The sequence below is a fragment of the Castor canadensis genome, chromosome 5, assembly GCF_047511655.1.
Source record: "Castor canadensis chromosome 5, mCasCan1.hap1v2, whole genome shotgun sequence".
Lineage (NCBI taxonomy): Eukaryota > Metazoa > Chordata > Mammalia > Rodentia > Castoridae > Castor > Castor canadensis.
In genome coordinates, this window is record NC_133390.1 from 25,145,002 (window position 1) to 25,157,329 (window position 12,328).

General features: G+C 33.2%; 1 protein-coding gene across 1 annotated transcript in view; it reads left to right on the forward strand.

The window, feature by feature from the left end:
- The window catches only part of Tmprss15 (transmembrane serine protease 15), a 118,478-nt gene that overhangs the window by 49,620 nt on the left and 56,530 nt on the right, over positions 1-12,328 (forward strand). The window contains exons 12-14 of the mRNA XM_020153573.2: positions 152-302; positions 3,048-3,183; positions 9,613-9,702. Of these exons, the coding sequence (XP_020009162.1) occupies positions 152-302; positions 3,048-3,183; positions 9,613-9,702 (377 nt within the window). The remainder of the gene's footprint in view (positions 1-151; positions 303-3,047; positions 3,184-9,612; positions 9,703-12,328) is intronic.

A 12,328-nucleotide genomic window follows, 5' to 3' on the forward strand; every position in this document is an offset into this window, starting at 1 on the left:
GCAAACTTCTGGTAGACTTACCTCCCTTTCCCCAGCAACTCTCACACCCAAGGGAAAGTATTTGAAAGACACTAAAGTAGTCAAAAGAACCTAAAATGCATTTAATGTTATGTGGTAAGAATCCAAACATTTCTGCTTTCTTCCAAACTAGGTATCATATGTATGGTCAAAATGTCTATAAATTAAGCATTAATCTCACCAGTGATGAAAACACGGAGAAGACAATTTTCGAAAGGCAAGGAAACTATGGTGAAAACTGGAATTATGGACAAGTAACATTAAATGAAACAGTGGAATTTAAGGTTTGTAAAATAGTTTGTGATTTATGTTTATATTCTTTTTTATGGTTATACAACTGTACAGTGATTGGTAAAAAAAATATATTTTCTGAAGGTATACAAGTCACTTTCTCTATTTTTCTAATCTACCTTTTTAATCTTTTAGAATCTTTGTGTTCACTTTTTCATTGACTTAATAAAAACCACGTATTGAGGAATAATCTGCTATATGAAAGTTCAGCTCACAATGGTCTGTAAAATCTGTAGGAAACTTGATGGAGATGTCATCTTCCTTTAGCAACTTTCTTGCACAAACCAGCCATCTCTGCTTGTGTACCCTGCCTACCTGGGACTTCCATCCTTTCCCAAGCTTCTCCTAGGTCAGTTCTATTCTTTGTAATGATCTTCCTTTCCTGTTAGGATCTCTGTGCCCATTAGTATCCACTCAACCTGCCCCATGCTGGCTTAATCTGCATATAGCTCTTTAGAAACAAATGCTATGAGCAGTATCATTGGGAAGTTGCTGATCATTTATATCACATTATGGCAAATTAATTTTTCAGTTAACAGTTTAATGTGCTCTCTTCCTGAGGGTTTTTGCAGTTAAAATATAGGATCATATAGGCTATTAGTTTGACCAAATTAACAATGTTTTATTTATTTATTTAATTTATTTTTATTATTCATTTATTCACATGTGCTTACATTGTTTGGTTCATTTTCTCCCCCTGTCCCCCTCTTCAACCCTCTCCCCCTTCCCCTCTCACTTCTAGGCAGAACCTGTTTTGCCCTTATCTCTAATTTTGTTGAAGAGAAAGCAAGCATAATAAGGAAGACAAAGCTAGTTGAGTTAAGGACAGCTATACAAAGAGATTCCTAGCATTGCTTTCAACCCATGTTGATTAATCTCTAACTGATCTTTACACTGGTTCCTGATCCCCTTCTCGTGTTGACCTTTGTCACTTTAAGTTTTCTGTATTAGTTCCTCTGGAGTGGGGACATCAAACGCTTTCATGTTTTGGGTTTTTTACCTCTTCCAATATCCCCCATGACAAGGGGAGACCCTTGTCATTTTCAAACAAGATAGTATATTTGGACACTGTCATCATCAAAGGTTTCAGTTCTCTCCTGTTACAAGATATAAATAAGTCACACAATAATCAGTGACCTACATCTATATTCTGTTTCTTTCCTTCCCTTGCTTTTCTCTTCTTTTTTTCTTTTGAATCTATTTCTTATATAAATTTTTTCTCCTCCAATTTTGTTTATTTTTCTGATAATTCAAGTAAGTGTAAGGGAAAATGAAACATCAAGGGAACAGAAGGATGGCAGGAGTTGGGAATAAGTATATCAGTAGCCAAATCTGGTTCAGCTCACTAAGCATATTTTCTAAAGTAATAAAACTTGACCCAATTATTTTGTAGTTAGCTCATCAAGTGCAATGAGAGTGTCAAGTCCTGTAAACAAAGTAGTCTCTTCTTATCTATGGTTTCACTTTTATGGTTCCAATTACCTATGGTCAACTTCAGTCCTAAAGTATTAAGTGGAAAATTTCAGAAAAAAATTATAAGTTTTAAATAACTTTGTCATAATGTATTATTACAATTATGCTATTTTATTGTTATTGTAGCTAATCTCTAAATATGCCTAATTTATAAATCAAACTTCATTGTATGTAGTGTAGGGAAAAATATAGTGTACACAGTGTCCAGTACCACCTGCAGTGTTACGAATCCACTGGAATTGTGCTTGTACTCTGTGATGATAAGGGAGACTACTGTATTTGCACTGTGGCTTTGCCACTTTGTTGTGAAATCTTAAACAATCCTTGTAGTCATTTTGAAATTTTATTTGCTCTTATATGAAAGGAAGAAAAAACTTATTAGGAGTGAGGTAGGTAGAATAAGTGAATAAATAAGTGAATGGATGATGTATAATCATATTGAAAAATTAAATAAAGTAAGGTGTATTTTGTGCCTAGAAGAGCAAGTAGAACATATAGCAAACATTCTGCTCTTATCTTTATTCTCTTACATAGGAGACAATCCCAGGAAAGTACAGCTAAAAATTCCTACTGTCTCTGAGAACCTAAGATGTTACTGTGACCACTGCAGCTTTCTCCCCAATCTGGTTCTGTGTCCTATAGGCACAATATCTCTTTCCTGAACACTGGGTGAACTATGATCAGTATAATCTGGCCCTAAATGGTCACATTATACTAATAATTTTCTCTTGTCCTGTTACTTTCCCATTTTAATTATCTAATCAGTGTTTTTTTTCTCTTCAGGGCTGTTATACTCTAAGAAGACAGGCAGCTACCTGGATTTTATTATTGTTAGGGGAAGAAATCTTGGAGATTTCTCTCTGATGCCAGACAATACATATGTATTATAGAATTTAATGAAGTATGACAATATCATGAGTAAAATAGAGAGATGGGAGAGGGAGAAAAAGAGGGAGTGAAAGAGAGAGAGCTAGCAAGAGAAACAGAGAGAGAGAAACACCATAACAATATTATTTATCATAAAAATATTATCTAACTCAGAAAGAAGACATGAATGAAAATTATCAGTTGTATACATAGCAGTAAAGTTGGGTTTATCAGAAGGATTTTAAAAAAGCATGATCCATCATATCTTACTAGGTAGTAGCTGGTCATCATAAATTTGGAGATGGCATTATTGGTTCTTCAGAGGATGTTGAGCTATAGAAAAGTCAAATTAGAAAATACTACAGTGAAGTCATTTTAAATATGTCTCTGAATTTCAGGTTGCATTTAATGGTTTTAAAAACCAGTTAATGAGTGATATAGCATTGGATGACATTAGCCTAACATATGGGATTTGCAATGAGAGTCTTCATCCAGAACCAACATTGGTCCCAACTTCTCCACCAGAACTTCCTAGTAAGTAGCCTCAACCTGTATTTCTCTAAGTCATTAATATTTTCAGATAGATCTTGCTTTGGATCATTTTTGTTATCCCAACCTAAAATTGTTTTTTCATTGAAAATCAAAGACTAAAAGTAAGTAAAGTGGAAGCCATAATTAAATAAAGGCCATAAAATGTTAAATGTCACACATAAATTCAAAAGAAGTCACTTATTGCTTCACCATGGATCACATTTATGATCATTTTAGTACCTTCTCATTTTTTACAATACTGAAGATACCAATTTCCATTTTGTTGTCACTAAAATACAAAATAATTATGCTATACTGGCCTTGGGGAATGACCTGCAGTCTTTAAAGAAAGAGCTTTGGTGTTCTTACTCCCTCTGTAAGAGTGCTTTTAAGGTCTCAAGAATTAAGTTAAACCTGAAACCCAACAAGCCTATTTTTAGAAAAATGTAATAATGAAAATTGAGCCTATGCTTTTAACATAAAGACTTGATTCACACAAAATATTTTTGTACTAAAACAACACCTTTGTAAGGCTTTGCAACAGACTCCCTTCATGGAGCCACTAATATGTTGCAGCTGAATATTAATCAGGATTTCCAGCCATATGAGATCATTTAACTCAATAGAACACAACAGAACCTATGTCCAATTGTGGTTATAAGTCAAATTAGAAACATGACATTTCAAAGAAAACTCATTACCATTTATCTTATCAATGTCAAAGAAATGACCACTTCATACTACTTTCAGACTATATAATTTGCTAAGAAAGAAATAAAAGCACAGATAAATGATATATCTATACCTACCATCTCCCTATGAGGACATAATCACTGCATTGTTATTTTTATGGAAAAAGATCCCTTTTGTCTGAATTGTGGTGGTTGGAAGCTGATATAGCTGCCTAGCTTCGCTTGATTGAACTTCATAGATGTGATGTTCCAGCTCAGATCTGAGCCCCAAAGACCACTAACTCCATTTCTCATTTTCTTCCAAACACCCTTGAAACAATTACCATATTCACTCCTAAAACTGTATATTTTACCGCTAACAACCCTCAAACGTAAAGAAAACGCAAACTTCTCAGATGAGTAACTTTAACAAGCCAAGACTCTGAAAGATACATGACTGGTATTTGCCAACTTGTAAGAAATGAACTGCCCTTAAATTGAAGGCATGATTATATTGTTGTACTGTTCCATGCCACCATATTGAATGTTCACATATATCCCACCAAAAAGGGGATGTAGTTTCCTCTTGCCATCTTATGTATTGACATGTTTAGGTATTTGTATGGAGTACACATAAATTTTTTCAGAGTTTCACACATTCCTTATTGCTTAATAAACCTCTACTATGTGAAAAATACTGCAAAAGAAATGCAAAATATAGGAATAACCATTGATAAATGAAAAATTATTATAGAATATAAATAAATACTTAAAACAACAGGTAAGTATATATGCCAAATATATGAGAAAAGTAATAGAGGATGGAGGATGTGAGCTGGCAAAGGTGTAAAGAAAGCTTGCAGCTAAAAGACAGAATGACACTCATACAGCTGAAAGAAAAGTATAAAAGGACACCCATCTTCATGTCTTAGTTTGGTCAGAAAATTCTCACAGGAAATGAATTTTTTCCCCAGTGCTGGGGAGTGAACCATAGGCCTTGTACATGCTAGGCAAGCTCAAGAAGTGAATTTCTTGAGACCAATTCTAGGTCTAATTCACCTTTGCTTCACAAGTATCTGATTGGTTCCTGATATCACATGAATAGATAATCAATAATACTATTTGACCTGGACTAAACCTTTTCTCTTTTACTTTCCCACTATTCTGGCCCTCTTTTTCTTTTGGAGACAAAACCATTTTTTCTCAAACAAAATTTTGTCACAATAACTAATGCTAGTTCATGTTAGTAGAGAAAATACGTGAATACAATAATTTGTGCTTTGTCTTACTTAAAAATAATTGTCTCACTTCATTCTGTGTAAGTGTCCTGCAATGCCTAGTATATAAAGTATTTGTATGAAAAACTGCATATTTAGAATCCTTAAAATCACTGCCAGCTTGATAAATGTTTCCTATAGACCAAATATTCGCAAGATTTTGCTAGTTTGATTTTGCAATCACTTAGGACAATAGATTTTTTTGTTTATTTTGGTTTTGGTTTTTGCAGAACTAAAGTTTGAACTCAGGACTTTGTGCTTGCTAGGCAGGCACTCTACCACTTATGCCATATCCCCAGCCCATATTTTGCATTAGGTATTTTTCAAATAGGATTTCACTCTTATACCATGGCATAATGTGTGGCTTGGACACTAATCCTATTTATACTTCCCTCTTAGCTGGAATGACAAGTATGCATCACCATGCACAGCTTTTATTGGTTGAGATGGGGTCTTGTGAACTTTTTTGCCCATGGTGGCCTCAAACTTCAATTCTCCCAATCTCCGCCTGCTGAGTAGCTGGAATTGCAGGCATGAGCCACTGTACCCAGCCTAGATTTTCTTCTTAATGATTTCTGTTAGTCTGGACCTGTATTTATCAATAAATGGTCAAAAAATTTTCAGGTCTAAATAACATATTTTTATATGCTGTACTTTTAAAACATAGTGAAACCTCATTATCTAAAATTTTAAAATGAGATAACTTTTATATATAACATCACACATACAAATTAAACTTGAGATATATTTTTATTATCTTCATATTTATTTTAGCCACAAGGAAAAATACCTATTCCCTGATGTCATGGAAGCTTGTTATCATTGCATATTTAAGCATTAGGAAAATTGTAATGGTAGAATAATAAATTTGATTTTAAAATACAAACTAAGTATCTGCCCAGAGTATATTTGTTCCACTTTCTAAATGATTTGCTTCAAGGCAATATTTAGCACAGCAGAAAATGTTAATTACCATCAGATATAGTCTGAACAACTTCATTCTAATGTCATTTGCAATTGTTTCACTGAAAGTCTTATTTGAACAGAGCTTTTCTGGTGTCAGATTACTGGTTTGTTTAAGCAAAAATAAAAGGAAACCATGGTTGACTGGCTAATAGCCTTTCTTTCACTTTTTGTAGAGAATATAAATAAGAAAATAATCCTAGACAAGTAAGAGAAAATAAAGCTCAGATTTTCCCCTCATTCCTCAGGATGCACACTGGGTCTGATTTGGGAAAATGTAAGTTCAGTTTCATAACTACAAGGATTCTTCCATTTTGTGACTTAAACTTGCTGCTGCATTAGTTCCAGAATTGAGCCTGTGACATGAGCACAGATTAATTTAAAAAGGGGGATTATACTGAGAACACTTAAAGAAAGCAAACATACTGTTACACAACATCATTCCAATTAGTGAAACAATTCTGATGACTTTTGACAAAATATTTACTAAATAGAAAAGTTGTATTTTATACCCTAATTTATTTGTAGGACTATTATAAATAATTGAGAAAAAATATAAAGGTTTTTTATTAGTCATTTTAGTAGTCATGATTTCTACAGGTTTTCTCTATTTAGTTATTATTTTAGCCAATTTCCATTTCTAAGCACAAAATAAGTTAATTTGTAAAGTTTAATAGACATGCATTATACTGAGAGCTAAACAATCTAACTTGAGCTCATCAAATAGAAATCAATCAGTACCTAGCTCTCCCTTGTAATCAGTGGCCATTTTCATCATATCATCATTCTGTAACATTTGTTTTAGTCAAAACTAGCAAATTTCATGATAACTGCACTTACAGATTCATTTACCTTTGAGTTTTGACTGTTTATTGTTTTAATCATTTTATCCTTCCAACAAGTTGCCTAATTTTTAGTTTTCATCAGCTAGATTTCTATTAATAACAAGTTCAATTTAGACTACTAAGAATGATAATTAAGCTTGATTGTTGCAAATTTAATAAAAATATTTATACCATGAGTAATTATAATAATTTGTTAGTGGAGATATAATTTTCACAAAGTGAACCCAATATTTTCATGGGAGAGTTGACAGCCTGAACTTTTAAAATGCTGTTTATAATACTGAAGAATTTTTACTTATTACTAGGATAATAAAAAGTAATTGCAGATTTTTAAAACTAATTAACATACTCAAGCATCATTGGAGGCATCAGTTTTAAAGCTACATCTATCATTTCCCTCACATATAGAAGTACCAATCCCAAGCCTATTTTTGATTAAAACCATTTTATTCTTATTTCTCGTTTGGCTCTAAATATGTTTAATTCAAATTTTCTTATTATAAATGAATGCTGAACTCTCCTCTTTTCCACCCTAACAAAAATACCTCCAAGTTGACATATATCTCATAGGCTTTGGAAGTTTAATCATGGATTAAAAGTGACCTGCCTCAAGGAAAGTATCTATCCCTGAGAACTATTTTTCAAAATACTGTATTTATATACATGGTATATACCATGAAAATACCTATTGGCATAATAAGAAATTAATCAGAGTATGAATGTTTGAGAGAACAGCTCTCAGAAAAAGAAAAACACATGAGTTTAACACTATAAATGGACAGAACTCCCTATACTGGACAGGCTTCTTTACTTTCATTCCCGAGTGGGCATGGTTTACCTAATGATACAGTGTGGCTGTGATGCCTGGAATCACATTTCATGGATCTTTGACTTCTGTCTAGAAAGCATATGCTACATCTCCATTACTGCAATGCTGCCATTAAAATAAATTGTGTCATCATATTCGGAATGGTGTAAAGTGCTTCTCTCAGTTCTTTACAGTCATTTATGTGCAGAGACCAACTAAAATATCATCTCAAGCAAAGGATCAGCCGTATCTCGTTGGTCAGTTATTTGAAATGAAATTATAATTCAAATGTATTTCAAAATGTACTTCATAAGTACTTTAAAAGAATGATTTTCCCAAGACATTTACTTTGAGAAATGTTAAATCAACTGCCTTCCTGGACAAGTTTAACAATTCTACCTGACAGGTTTTAAGTTCTGGTTGTGAGTTTATCAACTCAGCATTACTTATACTATAATGTACTGTTAAGTATTAGGTTATGTGAAATTTTAATGCATTCTTAAGATATCACCCATTTACCGTATTAGAAGTACAGAATTTTTGATATTTTTCAATTCCTTGAATTGAAAATGGGAATGGTGGAATAATGGTAGCACACACACACACACACACACACACACACACACATGCACACTGGCTGTACTGATTGTGACTAAATTTGTGAAATAGGAATTTTTTACTTTACCCACTCTTCAATCTGCCATCTTATTTTTGTCCTGCAGTTACACTTAACCTCCCTTACTGGTCTCACTGGTGACTAATGTAAGCATTTAACACAGTTGAAAATTATTCAAATTAAATAGTCATGTGCATGTAAGGGTTAGAGGATTATAGTAGATCCTTCTTCAGAAATATTTGCAAAACAATTACCACAAAATAGATGAGATTATGTTTCCCATTGACAAACTGCCCTTTCCTCTTCTTTCTTTGATTCAATAGCCTTCTTCAGCACACTATGTACACTTTCTTCCTTTTATATTGATCTCTCATTTCCTTTCTTGTCAATGCTTTCATTCATATTCATTTCTGCTCCCTTGTTTTTGTCACATACACTCAGGCTAAACTCTGCCTATGGCTTGGACACCCTGATGGGAGACAGTAATGTAGTGGAGGATGAGCTGGAAATGAACTGAATGTGGTCTTGACATTGATGCTAGGTGAATGTCTGTGGGATTAATGAGTAACTAAATATCTCCAAACTTTAGATTTTCCATTTAAAGTTGAACTAATCCACAAGGATCCTTTGAAAACCACTGCTAAGAATGCCAGGTAATATGTAGGTGCTTTTTATGAGTTATCTATGATTTTTACAACTTGAAAAATCCTCAATATGTGTTTTATGTATGAGAAAAACAAGTCTTAAAAAGACAACCAGCTCTTAACACAATGTTAGTCCAGTAGCTTCAATGCTACTGGAAGGAAGGAAAGAAGGAAAAAAATCCCCCACATTTTGGATTAGTGACTCAAGAGAGTGGCAGACACACGATTTGTCCTATTATAAACATTTATGTTTGTCTATAGCAGGGATTCAGTATCTTACTTTATGAAGCTTGCTTATGAAAGATGTTTGGCAAAAAGCTTTCCCTTCCTCAAATAACTTTGGGAAGCACTATCCATTATTATGTTCTCTAGGAGAATTCACAAAGCCAATAAGAAAATAAAGATTTTTGAGGAGTTGTTCAGTAAAGAGAACTATTTACTTACATTTTTCCTATCTTAAGTTGAAAACTTTTCCCTTACCTAAAGCCTAAAATTTGTCAAACTAGTATTCTGAGCAACATAATTATAAATTTTCTGATACATAGCATTATCTCTCTGAAATAAACAGTATGTTGCTAATTTTCTTTTTTATTGCTTTCCTTTTTCAGCGGACTGTGGAGGACCTTTTGAACTGTGGGAACCAAATACGACATTCAATTCTCCAAATTTTCCAAACAGCTACCCTAACCAGGCATTCTGTAAGTCATTTGTTTTCCAGGCTACCAGGAAAAAAAGTATACATATCCCCTTCAAATGTCAAAATAGATTATAAATTTGTCAAACATTGGTACACCCACCTTGTCTATCTAATGACATTCTTAATATAATAAGAAGCAAAATTGTTGCTAAATTTATAATTAATTCATGATAGTCAAATATATATTATTTCAGCCAATTTTCACAATAATTCTTTAAAGTAGTTATTATTATTGTAATTCCAAATTTTAAAATTGAATGACACACCAGAGAGCGAGCCAGTCTTACACCAGATACTCTTTTAGTAATTCTCCTAGCTTGTGCATATACTGTCTATAGTGTGCTTAACAAGCCTGCAATTTCATGGAACAATGCCAAGGAAAATATAAAAAGTAAAGAGCAAACTGTGACAGCCACACCTTTTGCAAATATTTAATAGAGCCAATAAAGCAGACAGCTGTAATAATGTGATTAGATTCCCTGTAGAAAGGAGGAAATAAGAAGGAATGCTAAAACACCTAAATCTAGGGAGAATTGTTTGCCAGAACTGTGCAAAGGCTATTTCTGCGTCAATGTGGCTAACTAAAGAAACTCATTATAGTTGTATAAGAATTACATTAAAGATGCAGATTCACCAGCCCATCTTACTGGGCTGGGAAACAGACACATTCTTCCCATGCCATGACTCCTTAAGACCACTAATCTAAGTGAAGAATTTGGCCAGAAAAAGGAAAGCCCCAATAACAGTAAAAAAAAAAAAGTTTATGTATGCAAATGCTACAATGAAACCCCCTGCATACCTATCATACACCAACAAAAATGTTTAAAAAAAATAAAGGGCAAGAAGCTAAAACAGGTCCTGTCTGGGGATCCTACCAGTAGGAGGAAGGAAAGGAAGAGGAAGGGCAAATATAATGGATGTACTTTATATTTATATATGAAAATAGAATAATGAAGCCTGTTGAAATTGTTCTATGAAGTAAGGAATGAGGGAGAAAGACAGAGGGTGTGAATGTAATTAAGATAAATCGTATGCACATATGTAAATGTCACAATGTACTCCCTGTACATACTAATAAAAAATTTTTAATTAAGTTGGAAAATAACAACCTTTCTTCCTGCAGTGTTCAAGAGACAAACAAGTATCACTTTCAAAGTAAAGAGATTCACTGTTATACTGCTACACTTGATCAAATAATAAATAATAAGTCATTAATCTAATTTGACTTAAATGGAGCAAAAGAGATTGTGATCTCTACTCTAAAAATACTATATTTTAAAAATGTATCATTTGAATGAAGTAATGATCTAAAAATCCAAACAGTAGAGGAATACTGAAATAACAATTTGGAGAAATCCATTTAATTTCTTTATTTATGTATTAATTCATCTATTCAAATATTTAACAAATACAGTATTTGTTAGGCAGTAAAATAAGTTAAAAAAGAAACAAATATAACAGAGCAGGTGGAGTTTCAGATAAATTATCAGGCTTTATAAAATATTTAAAACACTAAATTAAAGGCAAAGGTAGGATTTGTTCAGGAAGGATGTAGGTGGATCCTTACCACACAAATCAGGAGACCATGACTTTCTTAACTTTCTAAGGCAAAATTCAGTGAAATGAGTTAGAATATTAGTATCTCTTAATATACTCTATATTGTAGGAATAATTGAATATTTGATTAAAGTATTCCATTTTATATAAATTAAATTCAATTATGGTAAATTGTTTCTAATTTAATTGAAATTTTACTAAACATGTTCTTTTTATTTTAAAACATTTGTTTTTTTTTTTAATTTTTGTACTGGGTAGAATTTATAAAAGTTCTTACAATATGTCAGATATATCATACTTGAATGTACCCCCTCCACCACTCCTGAAATAGTTTCAACAAATATCATTTTTCCATTTACATATATGTGTATACAGTATTTCTCTTGTATTCACCCTCCCACACCATTTCCCTACCTCCTCCCCACTCTTACTGGCACCCTGCCCCCACAGGACCTATTCCATCCTCCTGTTCTCTGATTTTATAAAAGTAAAAAAGTATTACATCTATATTCCACATGTGAAAGAAAACATGTGACTTCTGGCCTCCTTAGCCTGGCTAACTTCACTTATAAGGATAGTCTCCATTTCCGTCCATTTACCTGCAAATGACAAAATTTCGTTCTTCTTCATGGCTGAGTAAAATTCCATTGTGTATAAATATCACATTTTCTTAATCTCTTCATTGGTAGTGGGGCATCTTGGCTGTTTCCATAACTTGGATATTGTGAATAGGGCTGCAGTAAACATGGGTGTTCAGGCACCTTTATCGTAACCTCACACTCCCTAGAAGTGGTATTGCTGGACCATATAGCAATTCTATTTTTAGTTTTTTGAGAAGTCTCCGCACTATTTTCCACAGTGGTTGTACCAATTTACATTCCCACCAGCAGAGTATGAGGGTTCCTTTTACCCACATCCTTACCAATGTTGGTTGTTTGTGTTCTTGATGGTAGCCATTTTTGTAAGACTAGGGTAGAACCTTACCCTGGTTTTGATTTGTGTTTCCTTTATGGCCAGGGATGTTGAACATTTTTCTTCATGTGTTTTTTAACCATTTGGACTTCTTCCTT